This window comes from Leucopleurus acutus (assembly GCF_964270905.1).
Source record: "Leucopleurus acutus genome assembly, chromosome: 8".
Taxonomy (NCBI): Eukaryota; Metazoa; Chordata; class Mammalia; order Artiodactyla; family Delphinidae; genus Leucopleurus; species Leucopleurus acutus.
Window position 1 is genome coordinate 71,959,587 of NC_139151.1, and position 18,002 is coordinate 71,977,588.

The 18,002-nt window shown below is 47.9% G+C and overlaps 2 protein-coding genes across 2 annotated transcripts; one reads left to right on the top strand and one right to left on the bottom strand.

The window, feature by feature from the left end:
- Positions 1-1,053: 1,053 nt before the first annotated feature.
- Positions 1,054-4,304, bottom strand: LOC309965388 (serum amyloid A-2 protein-like). Its single transcript, XM_082844862.1, has 4 exons — positions 4,199-4,304; positions 3,780-3,871; positions 1,737-1,875; positions 1,054-1,346 (listed from the first exon to the last, which is right to left on the bottom strand). The coding sequence occupies exons 1-4, from the start codon at positions 4,201-4,203 to the stop codon at positions 1,184-1,186; spliced, it is 399 nt and encodes a 132-aa protein (XP_082700988.1). The 5' UTR covers positions 4,204-4,304; the 3' UTR covers positions 1,054-1,183.
- Positions 4,305-10,527: 6,223 nt separating this feature from the next.
- Positions 10,528-13,777, top strand: LOC309965578 (serum amyloid A-2 protein-like). The gene is made up of 4 exons (XM_082845129.1): positions 10,528-10,633; positions 10,961-11,052; positions 12,956-13,094; positions 13,485-13,777. Exons 1-4 carry the CDS (start codon positions 10,629-10,631, stop codon positions 13,645-13,647), a joined length of 399 nt encoding a protein of 132 aa, XP_082701255.1. The 5' UTR covers positions 10,528-10,628; the 3' UTR covers positions 13,648-13,777.
- Positions 13,778-18,002: the final 4,225 nt, after the last annotated feature.

Consider the following 18,002-nt stretch of genomic DNA (forward strand, 5'->3'; position numbering starts at 1 on the left):
TCGAACCCGTGTCCCCTGCATTGGCAGGTGGATTCTTAACCACTGTGCCACCACAGAAGCCCCTGTTCCCCACTCTTTAAAGTGTTAGATCATTTTACTTCTTGGAATCTGTAATCTGAAAAAACCAAACACCAAAACCAAATTTTTATCCAAGGAAGAAGGTTATTGGTTTCTCTAGGAATTTGTGATTTATAGAGTCACTCATAATTCCTGTGCTCTAACAGGCCCAAACCCCTTTTATTAGACACTGTTTTCCTCAGTAAGAAGTAACATGCTGGGACTTCCGTGGCAGTCCAGTGGTTAAGACTTGGAGCTCTCACTGCCGTGGGCCTGGGTTCAATCCCTGGAGGGAGAACTAAGATCCCACAAGCCATGCGGCATGACTGGAAAAAGAGTAACATGCTGCTGGCTTTCCTCTGTTGGGAAGGGTCCAGGGAGGGAAAATGACTTCTTCTCAAGGACCTGATACATATCCAATGCAATACAAAACCTCCTGATACTTAATCTTGATGGCGTCCCTATGCCTCCGTTTCTGGACATGTTTATTCCTGGACACTTGCATCAGGCAAGGAATATAGAGTGAAGGGAGACAGCGTTGGAGGCACTTCTGGATGGCACAGACAGAAATTGGTTCATAGATGGATTTGTAGGTGTTGCTGAGAGATGAACAGAAGATCAAGGTGCAGCTGCTGGAGCAGGATTCCACGATCCAGTCGTCCCGAGGCTGTGTCCCCTGCCCGCACACAGACACCACTGAGGATGCACTAAGGGCACTAGACCCCAGGGCAGAGAAGCTGACAGGACCCAACTGCCAGGGAGTGAAGAGGCCTGAATACAGAAGGACCTAGAAAGAGCACCACAGTAACCAGAGGGGCCTGGAGGGGAGCGGGTCTGATTAGGGGAAGGGGTGGAGCAGGGTGTCTGCCCTGTATGATGCTGAGATTGTGGCCCCGACACCCAAGACACAGGCACAGACTCGGCCTTCACGTGGGTGTCCAGCCATCACCCCTTGGGAACAAGCAGGCTGTCCTTATATCAAAGAATAATACACGGTTTTCAACATTCAATCTCTTAAGCATTTATTAGATCTGCTGGCTTCTGTGGACAGAGAACTCACTAGCTCAGCGTCCCTGCCCTTGGGGGCTCACAGCCCCGTCGTCTCCTGAGCAGAGTGAGAGGCAGCTCAGTACTTGTCGGGCAGGCCAGGAGGTCGGAAGTAATTGGGGTCAACGCCGCTCCGGCCCATTCTATTGGCAAACTGGTCGGCCTCCGAGTCCTCCCGTCCGTGGCCACTGTCTCCATGCTTAAAAAGGTCTGTGACTCTCTGAATATTCTCCCTGGCATCGCTGGAATGGAGGAGGGCAGGTAGGGGATTACTCCAGGGCTGACGAGCAACAGCCCACCCTCCCCATCTCTCCTCTTTCCAAGGAATCGAGGACTCTGACAGGAGCTAGGAAAGAGGGAATGAAGCCTGAGGCTGCCCAGGCTCAGCCCACCTCAGCCCTGCGGGTCCCCTTATGCTGGGTGAACAGCACCCATGGGGGAGGCTTGGGAATCGTCTGTCCCACCAGCCTTGCTCTGCTCTTCAGCCACTCAGACCCCACACAGGACACAGAGGGTGAGGGTGGATAAGAGGAGGAGAGGCCACAGCCCTACAGGAAGTTCTCCAGGGCTTGGCCCCTCCTGGCTGTCCGAGGCTCTCACACCCATCCCTGCATCCTCAGGGCCCCTGGTACCTGATCACTTCAGCAGCCCAGACGCCCCCAGGTCCCCTTTGGGCAGCGTCATAGTTGCCCCGGGCGTGAAAGTACTTGTCTGCATTTTTGTACCTGGCTTCTTTCATGTCAGAGTAGGCTCGCCACATGTCTTTAGCCCCTGGGAGGAAAGCACATAGAGAAAGGATTATCAGGTGGACAGAAAACTGTGACACACCTTAGGGAAGAATCAAGGAATGAAAAATCTTCCACTGACTCAGTTTCATCCTGTGGCTATAGCACCGTGAGTGCCATAGATTGAGCAGAGCATTCTTTGTGTCTAGTTTCCTGCTCCTGGTAACTCGAATGAGAGTCGTTATGGGGGGAGGGGCACAGCTGCGTTGGACCTGGTTGTTGGGCCCCTACGATGCTGTCTCTGGACTGCATCTCACTTAGGGCTCTATGTGATACGTTTAAGGAGAGAAGGGAGCTATCTTTATAGGGCAGGATTCCTCAGCTTCATACTATTGACATTTTAAGCCAGATAATTCTTTGCTGTTCAGGGCTGTCCTGGGTATTGTAACACGTTTAACAGCATCCCTCACTTTTACCCACTAACGGGCAACCTATTCCCCAAGTGGGACAACCAAAAGTGTTTCCAAACATTGCCAGACATCTCCAGGACACAAAATTGCCCTTGGCCCCGAACCACTGTTATAAAAGGAAGCCGCATAGGATGAGATCCAGGGGATTTGGGTGAGTGAGGAGGTGACCTGGAGGACAGATTCTGAGAAAGGGGCAGACATGCAGCACCTCTGCCCTGACGCCTAAGAAATGTATTCCTGCTGCGCGAATGCGCTGAATGTGACTTGATTCCCCTGCCTGTTAGGCACGTGAATGGCATCCTGAGGACTTTCTAGTGGACGGTATTGATGATGTGGGCTGCCTGAGGAAGCAAGCCCTCGAGCAGTGGGTCTTTGCCTCAGCCTGGTTACACCTTCCAATCAGCTGGGGAGGTACTGAAAGTCCCCTGAGACCTACCTCACAGCCCAGGCCACTTACCTCACACTCTCTGGGGTGGGTCTCAGGCATCAATAGTTTTCACTGCTCCCCAGGTGAATCCAACATGCAGCTGAGATTGATAAGCCCCCAGCTTGAGGGAGTGGCACGGGACAAGTCTGCCCAGCAAGAACTGTGGCCTCGTGCACAGCTGGGTTCAAACTTCTGTCCTGCCACCTGCTGACTGGCACTTAGTCCCTGGGCAGCAGACTCGGCTGCTCTCAGCCTCGGTTTTCTCCCCTTCAGATGGGGGGAGATGCCTCCCTCACGGAGGTATTCTGCAGGTAAGTAGGTGACCACCTGTCCCAGCCTAACCAGAACTGCACCTGTTTTCCTGGAACTGCCCCAGTTAGCGTTGAAAGTGTCCTGGAAAAGTCCTCAGACCTGGGCAAAGCAGGAGAGTTGGTCACCCTGAAGTGCATATAAGGGCCGAGTTCCTACCGGAAGCTTGAGATATGTTATTAGGTTCCCCAGCCCGGTCGCACACGGGTTTTTTTGTCAGTTAAAAGGCTATAAAAGGGTAGGAAACAGACTGAACCAGGGACAGTGTCACTGAGTATAGGAAGCAGGAGCAAGAGCTAAGCTGAAGGTCCCTGAATTATCCAATTAGGAAATGGAAGGTAAGAAGGAAGAGAAGAGGAAGAGAGGAAGGAAGGAAGGAAGAGGGAAAGGGAGGGAGGAAGGGAGAAGGGAGTGGAGGGAGAGAAGAAGAGAGGGGAAATAGATGGATAGCTTCCATCCTCCTTCATGCAATTGGTCTGAGGGAAATGCTGTACCATTTCAAGACTTATTTTATGTCTTCCATTCAAACTTCCGTTTCAGCTGGGAATGATGACTGTTCTTTCTCTAGTGACTGATTGACATAAATCCTGTGGTTTTCAATCTGTCTGAAAAAAAGCTCCCCAAACACCTGGCACATTCTACCACATAGGGCAGCACCGCCTAAGACAGTAGCTCCAACCCTTAAGAGCGCTCATGGTGAATCCCAGAGGCCCATGGGTGTCATCCCCCCTCCACCAGCCTTACCTTCATAAGCCTCACCAAGGAAGGAAAACCATCGGCTGTGGACTCCCAGCACCAAGGAGCAGAGAATGAGGCCTGTGAAAAGCTTCATTGTGCTGAAATGAAAGGAGAGGGTCAGGGAGACACGGACAAGCCTTGTACACCCACTTTGGGATTTGTATGTCGAGGAGAGCCCGGCTGTTCTTTCCACTTGTTCTCATTAGACTCTCAGTGGTCCACCTAGGCAATATTGCAGTAGGACCTCACTCGGAGCCACTAGCCCTCAGCTCTGAACCCACCAACCCTGAACCCAAGCCTGTCTAAGAGGTCACCAAGGTGTCTATGGTGGAAGAAGAGAGCAGCTGGGACGTAGCTGTGTCTTGCTAAAGCAGCCTGTAATTAATCAAAAAGCATTTCCCATGCACCACGCTGCCAGCACTGACCTCATTCAGCACAAATACAGAAGAGAAGAATTAAAGTAAGTGTTTTCAAAGAAATCACTCCTTGGAGAACTTTCTCACCTGAACCCGGTGGAGCAGACCTGCTGGGGACAGGTGGCTGCATTTATACTGAGCCATCCCTGCTGGGGTCATGGGGTGAGAAGGAAAGCTGGACTGGTGCCTGGGGGAGAGTCCCTGCAGGTCATTTCTCCTACAAAACTGCAAAGGGTAACTTACTGGAGACCAGTGGCTGTCCTCATCCACAGGTCATATTCCGCATTGTGCAACCCTGAGAAAACAGCAAGGCCTGTTCTGCCTGGTGGCCACTGTCAGGGGTGGAGGGGCTGAGGCCTGGGCCACCTGGGCTGTGGAGAAGAGGGTGTGGAGCTCCAGGAAGGAGGCCCCCAGGCTGCTGGCAGGTGTGTGGTTAGAGGATACTCCTCCAGCCTGGACCTTGCTTTCCTGGTCGTTTCCTCAGGATGGTCCCTTCTGGACCAGACAGCCGATGTGTCAGAAATTAAATCCTTTGAACTCCCGTGTAAAGCTCTTGAGCTTCAAAACTGACAGGCCACCCCACTGAATGTCGTGGGTGCCCCGAGCACTTTCCACCACTCTGTGTACCTGTGCTGAGCTCTCCGCTCCAGGGCAGAGAAAGCCCTCTCAGCCTCTCAGCCATGCCTTTCATATGGGTCAGCACCTATCATGACAACAAAAAAGAGAGGTATTATAAAATAATGAGAGGCTTTTTGACTTGATAAAGGTTAAATACCAATCATCTATAGCAGCAGTTCTCACAGTGTGTTCTAGGGAAACCTGAGGGTCTCTTAAGACCCTTTCAGGGGAGTCTGTGGGATCCAAACTATTTTCACAGTAGCACTAAGATATTCTTTTCCTTTTTCATTCTCATTTTTTTCATGAGTGTCCTGGGTATGAAATGTTCATTGATATGGTTTGAGATTTCTACATTGCAACTGACCTTTAAGAAACTACCACTTGTCAAGTTTTGGTATCGTATCAAAGAATTGCCTGAATTATCTTAAAATGCTATTAAAATGCTCTCCTGTTTTCTACCTATATGTTATATCTGTGTGATGTTGAATTTTTTTGTATACTTCAACCCAAATAATGTATTGTGACAGATTGAGTGCAGGATCAGACGTGAGAATCCAGCTATCTTCTATTAAGCTAGATATTTAAAACTTTTCAAAAATGTAAAGCTACTATTTTTGTTATTAATCTTTTTCTTTTGGAAAAAGATTATTTTCATTAAAATATATTATTTATGTTAACATAATGGATTTATTATTGTGTTTTTATTATTCATTTATTTATTTGACCATTTTTTAGACACTCTGCAAAGGGTTTTCCATAAATTAACTCAGTCCTCATAAAACTTCATAACAGCACAATATATTATTGTGTTTTTAAATGCTCAAACATTTTTTCTTTCCAGTGTGTTAAATCCTGATAGAGTCAGGATAAATTAAATTTCTTTGAGGTCCTCAATAATTTTTCAGAGTATAATGGGACCCTGAGACGCGAAGCTTGAGAATCATTGCTCTACAGCAAATTTATGTGTAAAGAAGTCACTTTAGGTGCATTCTCAAGAAGGCCAAGAAGGAGACATGGATGTCCTCTTATGATCACCTCAGTTTCACATTCTCCTGGAGGACCTGCCCGTTGCTAAGACAAGAAACATGAGGAGGATAAGAAATGGAAGAGAAGAAATGAAACTATCATTATTTCTAAATGATGCAAGCTTTTACGTAGAAAACCCATCAGAATCAAATGGTATACTAATGAAGCCATTAAGAGAATTCAGTGAGATTGCCATGTTTCGCATAAAAATTCAATTGTGTCTCTCTACACCAATTCTTTTTGTGTTGTTTTTTGGCTGCGTTGGGTCTTTGTTGCTGCCCGCGGGCTTTCTCTAGTTGCAGCGAGCTGAGGCTACTCTTCAATGCGGTGAATAGGCTTCTCACTGCGGTGGCTTCTCTTGTTTTGGAGCACAGGCTCTAGGTGTGCAGGCTTCAGTAGCTGTGGCTCGCGGGCTCAGTAATTGTATCTCACGGGCTCTAGAGCACAGGCTCAGTAGTTGTGGCACACGGGCTTAGTTGCTCCACAGCATATGGGATCTTCCCGGACCAGGGCTCAAACCCGTGTCTCCTGCATTGGCAGGCGGATTACTGACCACTGCGCCACCAGGGAAGCCCGGAGAGGATGTTTTGACTTAGTAAAGATATCAGTTCTCCTTGGAGTAATTTATAAATTCAGTGCAATGCTAATCAAAATTCCCCGTGGAATTCCGTTAGGGACACAACAGATTTGTTTTCTATAGATGAATAAAAGTCCATGAATAAGTAAATTAAAAAAAATAAGGACCAAGAGGAGACATGCACTGGTCTCTAAGATGCGTGATCTTGGGATTTACCCCAAGGGGGGAGACAACTGTGACTGCTGTCTCTGTCTTTGGGCCAGAGGGCATCCCCAGGGACCAAGAGAACTGAGAGATGTTTGCAGCACCAGTTATGTCCAGAATAGGCACCAGAGAAGTAGAGCCACACAGCTTTGAAGATCGTCCTTAACCCAGATGTGGATGAAACAATTTCACATCAAGCAATGGGTACCCATGGAGAAGTGTGTGTACCATCCTCCGTCTCACCATCCTACAGGCAATGTTAAAATGGTGTTGGACTGCACCCGGGAACGGTCATGAGAGATGTGGCAGAGATGGTGAGGACCCAGTGGGCGCCCGATCTCATCCTCCCTGCACAGGCACAAGTAGTGCAGCCAGTGCTCTGTGGCATCAAGGTGACCGGATTGTTCCTTGAGGTGTGGTGCAGACCGGGGAAAGAAGAGTGTGAACAGTGGATGGAACACACTGGGGATGTAGGAATGGAAGCTTCCGTGGGATGGATGCAGGCAGGTGGCGGAGGACAGAGAGAGTGCACTTTTTGGGTTGTGATTGTGGAGTGGCAGGCTGGGGACAAAAATGTGTAAAAGCCGAGAAGAGGAGACACTTGCACTCTGCCTGACAAGAACTCTAGAACATAGTTGAACCTGCCGTTGAGGAGTTCACTAGGTCCTTGACCATTCTGCAGAGGAGGAAGAGTGGACCGCTGGGTGTGGATTGAGACCGGAGACATTTAGGTAGAAGAGTAGAGATTACAGGGATTTACAACAAGATAAAGCAAGCCAGGCAAGGATCCAACATCCACTGACAAGAGCTTCATACAGCCTGGCTCATCTGACAGCAGCGAGATGCCCGAGCCCCTCCAAGGATGCCTCAGAAGTTGTGTTGAACATGTTTTTCCATTCTGTATCTGTGTTTTTGATGCTTTCACATCCTGGGGCCTCCCTGCCCCTGGAGGGACTGCTTCTCCCAGAGGTAGCCAATTCTTACAGATTAGTAAACTAACCTGTGATAGTAAAGTAACCTGTGAGTGAGCCTTTCAAATACAAACCAACCAATCCAGAGCTCACACTTCAACCACCTCCTTCATTGCGCCCTCACGCTCTGGGCCACTATCCACCTGCCCTGATCACAGCAGAGCCAGGTACCAGACAACTAGGAACCAGCCCCTATGCCGAGCGAGAGCTGAAAGTGTTCACATGAGCCAGTCCTTAACCCGCTCACTGTGCCTCACTGGTCCTCCCACAGAAACCACAATAAAGGCGTTTGTCACGTTTTCTGCCCCTCTCTCTGTCCCCTGGCCCACCCTGGGTGCTTCCTCGTGTGGCCACCCCTTGGTGTGATGTGCCCCCTTCTTTGGGGATCTGTGAGTAACAAACTTCTTTTTCATGGCAGTTGTCTCCCGATCTGTTGGCCTTCCCATCACAGTTGTCTCCCCCCTTGGGGTAAATCCCAAGATCACGCATCTTAGAGACCAGCGTATGTCTCCCCTAGGCCCTTATATTTTTTAACTTACTTATTCAGGGACCTTTATTCATCCATAAAACATAAATCTGTTGTGTCCCTAAAAGAATTCCACTGGGAATTTTGATTAGCATTGCACTGAATTTATAAATTAATCCAAGGAGAACTGATATCTTTACTAAGTCAAAACATCCTCTCCATGAACATGACATACATCCCCCACTTTTTATCCTTTAACAAACTTAAATTTTCTCTGTAAATATTTGTGTATTATTAAAGTTTTCCCTAGATAGTTAATGTTTTTGGTAGTATTTTGTATTGTATTTTTTTAACTGTTAAGAATTGGTGTTGGGACTTCCCTGGTGGCGCAGTGGTCAGTAATCCGCCTGCCAATGCAGGAGACACGGGTTTGAGCCCTGGTCCGGGAAGATCCCATATGCTGTGGAGCAACTAAGCCCATGTGCCACAACTACTGAGCCTGTGCTCTAGAGCCCGTGAGATACAATTACTGAGCCCGCGAGCCACAGCTACTGAAGCCTGCACACCTAGAGCCTGTGCTCCACAACAAGAGAAGCCACCGCAGTGAGAAGCCTATTCACCGCATTGAAGAGTAGCCTCAGCTCGCTGCAACTAGAGAAAGCCCGCGGGCAGCAACAAAGACCCAACGCAGCCAAAAAAACAACACAAAAAGAATTGGTGTAGAGACACACAATTGAATTTTTATGCGAAACATGGCAATCTCACTGAATTCTCTTAATGGCTTCAATAGTGTGCCATTTGATTCTGATGGGCTCTCTACGTAAAAGCTTGCATCATTTAGAAATAATGATAGTTTCATTTCTTCTCTTCCATTTCTTATCCTCCTCATGTTTCTTGTCTTAGCAATGGACAGGTCCTCTAGGAGAATGTGAAACTGAGGTGATTCTAAGAGGACACCCATGTCTCCTTCTTGGCCTTCTTGGGAATGCACCTAAAGTGTCTTCTTTACACATAAATTTGCTGTAGAGCAATGATTCTCAAGCTTCGCGTCTCAGGGTCCCATTATACTCTGAAAAATTATTGAGGACCTCAAAGAAATTTAATTTATCCTGACTCTATCAGGATTTAACACACTGGAAAGAAAAAATGTTTGAGCATTTAAAAACACAATAATATATTGTGCTGTTATGAAGTTTTATGAGGACTGAGTTAATTTATGGAAAACCCTTTGCAGAGTGTCTAAAAAATGGTCAAATAAATAAATGAATAATAAAAACACAATAATAAATCCATTATGTTAACATAAATAATATATTTTAATGAAAATAATCTTTTTCCAAAAGAAAAAGATTAATAACAAATATAGTACCTTTACATTTTTGAAAAACTTTAAATATCTAGCTTAATAGAAGATAGCTGGATTCTCACATCTGATCCTGCACTCAATCTGTCACAATACATTATTTGGGTTGAAGTATACAAAAAAATTCAACATCACACAGATATAACATATAGGTAGAAAACAGGAGAGCATTTTAATAGCATTTTAAGATAATTCAGGCAATTCTTTGATACGATACCAAAACTTGACAAGTGGTAGTTTCTTAAAGGTCAGTTGCAATGCAGAAATCTCAAACCATATCAATGAACATTTCATACCCAGGACACTCATGAAAAAATGAGAATGAAAAAGGAAAAGAATATCTTAGTGCTACTGTGAAAATAGTTTGGATCCCACAGACTCCCCTGAAAGGGTCTTAAGAGACCCTCAGGTTTCCCTAGAACACACTGTGAGAACTGCTGCTATAGATGATTGGTATTTAACCTTTATCAAGTCAAAAAGCCTCTCATTATTTTATAATACCTCTCTTTTTTGTTGTCATGATAGGTGCTGACCCATATGAAAGGCATGGCTGAGAGGCTGAGAGGGCTTTCTCTGCCCTGGAGCGGAGAGCTCAGCACAGGTACACAGAGTGGTGGAAAGTGCTCGGGGCACCCACGACATTCAGTGGGGTGGCCTGTCAGTTTTGAAGCTCAAGAGCTTTACACGGGAGTTCAAAGGATTTAATTTCTGACACATCGGCTGTCTGGTCCAGAAGGGACCATCCTGAGGAAACGACCAGGAAAGCAAGGTCCAGGCTGGAGGAGTATCCTCTAACCACACACCTGCCAGCAGCCTGGGGGCCTCCTTCCTGGAGCTCCACACCCTCTTCTCCACAGCCCAGGTGGCCCAGGCCTCAGCCCCTCCACCCCTGACAGTGGCCACCAGGCAGAACAGGCCTTGCTGTTTTCTCAGGGTTGCACAATGCGGAATATGACCTGTGGATGAGGACAGCCACTGGTCTCCAGTAAGTTACCCTTTGCAGTTTTGTAGGAGAAATGACCTGCAGGGACTCTCCCCCAGGCACCAGTCCAGCTTTCCTTCTCACCCCATGACCCCAGCAGGGATGGCTCAGTATAAATGCAGCCACCTGTCCCCAGCAGGTCTGCTCCACCGGGTTCAGGTGAGAAAGTTCTCCAAGGAGTGATTTCTTTGAAAACACTTACTTTAATTCTTCTCTTCTGTATTTGTGCTGAATGAGGTCAGTGCTGGCAGCGTGGTGCATGGGAAATGCTTTTTGATTAATTACAGGCTGCTTTAGCAAGACACAGCTACGTCCCAGCTGCTCTCTTCTTCCACCATAGACACCTTGGTGACCTCTTAGACAGGCTTGGGTTCAGGGTTGGTGGGTTCAGAGCTGAGGGCTAGTGGCTCCGAGTGAGGTCCTACTGCAATATTGCCTAGGTGGACCACTGAGAGTCTAATGAGAACAAGTGGAAAGAACAGCCGGGCTCTCCTCGACATACAAATCCCAAAGTGGGTGTACAAGGCTTGTCCGTGTCTCCCTGACCCTCTCCTTTCATTTCAGCACAATGAAGCTTTTCACAGGCCTCATTCTCTGCTCCTTGGTGCTGGGAGTCCACAGCCGATGGTTTTCCTTCCTTGGTGAGGCTTATGAAGGTAAGGCTGGTGGAGGGGGGATGACACCCATGGGCCTCTGGGATTCACCATGAGCGCTCTTAAGGGTTGGAGCTACTGTCTTAGGCGGTGCTGCCCTATGTGGTAGAATGTGCCAGGTGTTTGGGGAGCTTTTTTTCAGACAGATTGAAAACCACAGGATTTATGTCAATCAGTCACTAGAGAAAGAACAGTCATCATTCCCAGCTGAAACGGAAGTTTGAATGGAAGACATAAAATAAGTCTTGAAATGGTACAGCATTTCCCTCAGACCAATTGCATGAAGGAGGATGGAAGCTATCCATCTATTTCCCCTCTCTTCTTCTCTCCCTCCACTCCCTTCTCCCTTCCTCCCTCCCTTTCCCTCTTCCTTCCTTCCTTCCTCTCTTCCTCTTCTCTTCCTTCTTACCTTCCATTTCCTAATTGGATAATTCAGGGACCTTCAGCTTAGCTCTTGCTCCTGCTTCCTATACTCAGTGACACTGTCCCTGGTTCAGTCTGTTTCCTACCCTTTTATAGCCTTTTAACTGACAAAAAAACCCGTGTGCGACCGGGCTGGGGAACCTAATAACATATCTCAAGCTTCCGGTAGGAACTCGGCCCTTATATGCACTTCAGGGTGACCAACTCTCCTGCTTTGCCCAGGTCTGAGGACTTTTCCAGGACACTTTCAACGCTAACTGGGGCAGTTCCAGGAAAACAGGTGCAGTTCTGGTTAGGCTGGGACAGGTGGTCACCTACTTACCTGCAGAATACCTCCGTGAGGGAGGCATCTCCCCCCATCTGAAGGGGAGAAAACCGAGGCTGAGAGCAGCCGAGTCTGCTGCCCAGGGACTAAGTGCCAGTCAGCAGGTGGCAGGACAGAAGTTTGAACCCAGCTGTGCACGAGGCCACAGCTCTTGCTGGGCAGACTTGTCCCGTGCCACTCCCTCAAGCTGGGGGCTTATCAATCTCAGCTGCATGTTGGATTCACCTGGGGAGCAGTGAAAACTATTGATGCCTGAGACCCACCCCAGAGAGTGTGAGGTAAGTGGCCTGGGCTGTGAGGTAGGTCTCAGGGGACTTTCAGTACCTCCCCAGCTGATTGGAAGGTGTAACCAGGCTGAGGCAAAGACCCACTGCTCGAGGGCTTGCTTCCTCAGGCAGCCCACATCATCAATACCGTCCACTAGAAAGTCCTCAGGATGCCATTCACGTGCCTAACAGGCAGGGGAATCAAGTCACATTCAGCGCATTCGCGCAGCAGGAATACATTTCTTAGGCGTCAGGGCAGAGGTGCTGCATGTCTGTCCCTTTCTCAGAATCTGTCCTCCAGGTCACCTCCTCACTCACCCAAATCCCCTGGATCTCATCCTATGCGGCTTCCTTTTATAACAGTGGTTCGGGGCCAAGGGCAATTTTGTGTCCTGGAGATGTCTGGCAATGTTTGGAAACACTTTTGGTTGTCCCACTTGGGGAATAGGTTGCCCGTTAGTGGGTAAAAGTGAGGGATGCTGTTAAACGTGTTACAATACCCAGGACAGCCCTGAACAGCAAAGAATTATCTGGCTTAAAATGTCAATAGTATGAAGCTGAGGAATCCTGCCCTATAAAGATAGCTCCCTTCTCTCCTTAAACGTATCACATAGAGCCCTAAGTGAGATGCAGTCCAGAGACAGCATCGTAGGGGCCCAACAACCAGGTCCAACGCAGCTGTGCCCCTCCCCCCATAACGACTCTCATTCGAGTTACCAGGAGCAGGAAACTAGACACAAAGAATGCTCTGCTCAATCTATGGCACTCACGGTGCTATAGCCACAGGATGAAACTGAGTCAGTGGAAGATTTTTCATTCCTTGATTCTTCCCTAGGTGTGTCACAGTTTTCTGTCCACCTGATAATCCTTTCTCTATGTGCTTTCCTCCCAGGGGCTAAAGACATGTGGCGAGCCTACTCTGACATGAAAGAAGCCAGGTACAAAGATGCAGACAAGTACTTTCATGCCCGGGGCAACTATGATGCTGCCCAAAGGGGACCTGGGGGCGTCTGGGCTGCTGAAGTGATCAGGTACCAGGGGCCCTGAGGATGCAGGGATGGGTGTGAGAGCCTCGGACAGCCAGGAGGGGCCAAGCCCTGGAGAACTTCCTGTAGGGCTGTGGCCTCTCCTCCTCTTATCCACCCTCACCCTCTGTGTCCTGTGTGGGGTCTGAGTGGCTGAAGAGCAGAGCAAGGCTGGTGGGACAGACGATTCCCAAGCCTCCCCCATGGGTGCTGTTCACCCAGCATAAGGGGACCCGCAGGGCTGAGGTGGGCTGAGCCCGGGCAGCCTCAGGCTTCATTCCCTCTTTCCTAGCTCCTGTCAGAGTCCTCGATTCCTTGGAAAGAGGAGAGATGGGGAGGGTGGGCTGTTGCTCGTCAGCCCTGGAGTAATCCCCTACCTGCCCTCCTCCATTCCAGCGATGCCAGGGAGAATATTCAGAGAGTCACAGACCTTTTTAAGCATGGAGACAGTGGCCACGGACGGGAGGACTCGGAGGCCGACCAGTTTGCCAATAGAATGGGCCGGAGCGGCGTTGACCCCAATTACTTCCGACCTCCTGGCCTGCCCGACAAGTACTGAGCTGCCTCTCACTCTGCTCAGGAGACGACGGGGCTGTGAGCCCCCAAGGGCAGGGACGCTGAGCTAGTGAGTTCTCTGTCCACAGAAGCCAGCAGATCTAATAAATGCTTAAGAGATTGAATGTTGAAAACCGTGTATTATTCTTTGATATAAGGACAGCCTGCTTGTTCCCAAGGGGTGATGGCTGGACACCCACGTGAAGGCCGAGTCTGTGCCTGTGTCTTGGGTGTCAGGGCCACAATCTCAGCATCATACAGGGCAGACACCCTGCTCCACCCCTTCCCCTAATCAGACCCGCTCTCCTCCAGGCCCCTCTGGTTACTGTGGTGCTCTTTCTAGGCCCTTCTGTATTCAGGCCTCTTCACTCCCTGGCAGTTGTGTCCTGTCAGCTTCTCTGCCCTGGGGTCTAGTGCCCTTAGTGCATCCTCAGTGGTGTCTGTGTGCGGGCAGGGGACACAGCCTCGGGACGACTGGATCGTGGAATCCTGCTCCAGCAGCTGCACCTTGATCTTCTGTTCATTTCTCAGCAACACCTACAAATCCATCTATGAACCAATTTCTGTCTGTGCCATCCAGAAGTGCCTCCAACGCTGTCTCCCTTCACTCTATATTCCTTGCCTGATGCAAGTGTCCAGGAACAAACATGTCCAGAAACGGAGGCATAGGGACGCCATCAAGATTAAGTATCAGGAGGTTTTGTATTGCATTGGATATGTATCAGGTCCTTGAGAAGAAGTCATTTTCCCTCCCTGGACCCTTCCCAACAAAGGAAAGCCAGTAGCATGTTACTCTTTTTCCAGTCATGCCGCATGGCTTGTGGGATCTTAGTTCTCCCTCCAGGGATTGAACCCAGGCCCACGGCAGTGAGAGCTCCAAGTCTTAACCACTGGACTGCCACGGAAGTCCCAGCATGTTACTTCTTACTGAGGAAAACAGTGTCTAATAAAAGGGGTTTGGGCCTGTTAGAGCACAGGAATTATGAGTGACTCTATAAATCACAAATTCCTAGAGAAACCAATAACCTTCTTCCTTGGATAAAAATTTGGTTTTGGTGTTTGGTTTTTTCAGATTACAGATTCCAAGAAGTAAAATGATCTAACACTTTAAAGAGTGGGGAACAGGGGCTTCTGTGGTGGCACAGTGGTTAAGAATCCACCTGCCAATGCAGGGGACACGGGTTCGAGCCTTAGTCCGGGAAGATCCCACATGTCGCAAAGCAACTAAGCCTGTGCACCACAACTACCGAGCCTGCGCTCTAGAGCCCGCGAGCCACAACTGCTGATCCCACACGCCACAACTACAGAAGCCCGTGCGCCTAGAGCCCGTGCTTCGCAGCAAGAGAAGCCACCGCAATGAGAAGCCCACGCACCGCAACGAAGAGTAGCCCCCGCTCGCCGCAACTAGAGAAAGCCCGCGTGCAACAACGAAGACCCAATGCAGCCAGAAAAAAAAAAGAAAAAGGAATGGTGAATAGACTTCTGTATCCAACTTTTATTTCAAGTAATAAAAAGGCTGATTATTAAATTTTTCCTATTTACAATAATTTGGAGAACTTGCTTTATCTAAACTTTCAAGTCATCCTTTCTCCTACTTTTCCTTTCTTTCCCCTCATTTTGCAAATTCTATACCTTCAGTACCTGGGATAGAAATCTAATAGTGAACATTCTCATAACAGGAGTCTCCTTACAACCTGGGGTCTGTTGAGACTTTACCACTAGAGCCCTAAACTCAGCAGTGCTTTGAGCCTGTTCTTGCCAGCCAATCTGCCACCACACTCCCTAATCCCTGTTACCCTGCTCCTGCTTTATTTTGTTAGACTCACTTTTCTGAGACACAGCCTCTACGTACACCTCTGACAGTGCCTTCTGATGGGAACTGTATGAGAAAGTTCTCCTGTGACTAATTACCTTACAGACACACTTTTTCTTCCTCCTTGACAAGGAAGTTAAACTTGTCTTTCCCCTACAGGGATCATTTCATCATGAATCGTCTCCCCTTAGGAGTGCTCCTGAATCCCACTTTCAGAGTAGAAGTGTGTGCCGGTTATCAGTTTATTTACTCTGAGCTCCACGTCCACCCTTCTTTGCCCCGCTTGTGATACTGGAACTGGTAAACATTTCTCCTGTGCCAGCTGGGCACAGTGTTAATCTCTGTCCTTTCAGGGCGCAGGAGGGACGTTGTAGGACACAAACACTTCCTGGTTTGTGCTTTCCTTCTGCCCAGCTCCTGTGGTGCTCTTCTCTTGCACAGGATACGCAGTGACACTCACACTAGGGAGGAAAATGTGCTTGTTCCTCACATGGGCAAAACCTTGCAGAGTCCAGACAGTCAGTAACAGCTTTCCCAATAAAGCACCACATTGAAAACCCTGCGTTCAATCCACATCACTCTTCACTCTTGCACGTTTTCCTCTTCCTCTTTATAGTCAGACTTGTTGAAAACCTGCCCATCTGCACTTTCTGATTCCTCGCTTCTGACTCACACTTGAACCCACACCAGCCTGTCCTCTGTCCCCACCACTCAGCAAAACAGCTCTGGTCACCACTGACCTCCATGTTGCCAAAACAACTGACATGTTTCTCTCCTCCTATCAGGAGGCCTCTGAGCCATGCTCAGCACAGTTGTCCTCTCCCTCCTTCCTGGAAGGTTCTCTCTTGGCTTCATAGTACCACACTCTCCTTTTGCTTCCCTTCAGTTTTCCTTTATCTCCTTAGCTGGGTCTTTTCATCTCCCCAAACTCTAAGTGTCCCTCAGACTTGGTTCTGGGCTCGCACTTTTTATTTCTCTGTATTCTCCCCAACAAGCGCAGCTAATAGTATCTACATGCTGACGCCTCTGAAACTTATATCTCCCCCTCAGAACCTGGTTTCCAAGCTCCATGCTTGTTTATCTGATTGGCCTCCTGAAACCTCTGATTGGATGGCTTCCAGAGATCTCACACTCTGCTTGTCCAAAGGAAACGCTCATCTCCGTCCAGAACTCTTCACCCCCAGGCCACTCCAATTCAGCAAATGACACGACTCTTCCCTCTGTGGCTCACCCCAGATATTGGGAAATGTGCTCGATGCTTCCCTTGCCTTTACCTCCACATCCAATCCACTAGCAAGCCCTGTGATTCTACTTCCAAAATTCATCTCTAGCCCATCAGCTTGGTCTCACGTGCACCTCCACGCTCCTGGCCACACCTGTTCTCACCTGGGTTCCTGCAACAGCTGTCTCAGTAGTCTCCCCATCTTCATGGCTTCCGCCTCTGCTTAAGTGTGACTGTATAGTTTATCATCTAAGCCAAGTCACTTTCCATTGTGAAAGGGACATTATTGATAATTATACCTGGATGACAGGAATAAACTGGAACTGTTCTGGGCAAAATAGGTCTGTCTGTCTAGCTTTCAGACTGATCTTTGCAAACCATAATCTGATCATGTGTCCCTTCTGCTTAAAACCCTTTAGCAGATCTGGTCCCTGGTCACCTTCCAGCATCATCTCATGCCACACCCTCCCAGATCACTGCTCTCCAGCCACACTGTTCTTCCCTCAGTCCTACCAACAAGTCAAGCTCTAATTTACCAGGGTGTCTACACATGATATTGCCTTTGCCTAGAACACGCTTCCCACCTCTCCTTCACATGGGTGCTTCCTTTTTTCCTGTGCCTCTCACTTGAAATCTCTCTTCGGAAAGGCCTTCTCTGACTACTCTGAGTGACCTACCATGACTATTCTTTCTTTCTTAGCAATTATCAATATGTGGGATGATTTTATTCATTTCTCGGTTTACTTTTTCTGTTACTTGGGTGGTTTGTTGGTTTTGATTGTTTTCTTGGTCTGTCTTCCACCCTAGATTGTAACAATTTCTGTCTCATTTATCTAGCACCAAGAAAAGTACCTGGCACATAACAGGACTTCAACAAACACTTATTGAACACATGAACGATTGAGAGAATTTATTTTTTAACTTACTAGTAAGAAGGGAATTTTTGCAAGGTAAGAGAAATGCATTACCTTTCTTATAAAACGTATTTCCATTATACACAGATACCACATTTTCTTTATCTATTTATCCATTGATGGACATTTAAGTACTTAGGTTTCTTCCATATATTGGCTGTTGTAAATAATGCTGCAGTTAACATAGGGGTGCATGTATCTTCTAAAAAATTTTTTAATTGAGGTACAGTTGATGTATATTATGTAAGTTTCAGGTGTACAACACAGTGATTCACAATTTTTAAAGGTTATACTGCATTTATAGTTATTATAAAGTATTAGCTATTATTCCCTGTGCATCCTTGTAGTTTCATACATAGTAGTTTATACTTCTCAATCCCTTACCCCTATCATGCCCTTCCCTCTCTCTA

What these genes read in the sequence shown, in the direction of transcription:
- LOC309965388 (XM_082844862.1), bottom strand. An exon ending in CCTTGGTGAGGCTTATGAAG is followed by an intron (nt 1,876 to 3,779) that starts GTAAGGCTGGTG and finishes CTTTCCTCCCAG; the next exon opens with GGGCTAAAGACATGTGGCGA. An exon ending in TGGGCTGCTGAAGTGATCAG is followed by an intron (nt 1,347 to 1,736) that starts GTACCAGGGGCC and finishes CCTCCATTCCAG; the next exon opens with CGATGCCAGGGAGAATATTC.
- LOC309965578 (XM_082845129.1), top strand. An exon ending in CCTTGGTGAGGCTTATGAAG is followed by an intron (nt 11,053 to 12,955) that starts GTAAGGCTGGTG and finishes CTTTCCTCCCAG; the next exon opens with GGGCTAAAGACATGTGGCGA. An exon ending in TGGGCTGCTGAAGTGATCAG is followed by an intron (nt 13,095 to 13,484) that starts GTACCAGGGGCC and finishes CCTCCATTCCAG; the next exon opens with CGATGCCAGGGAGAATATTC.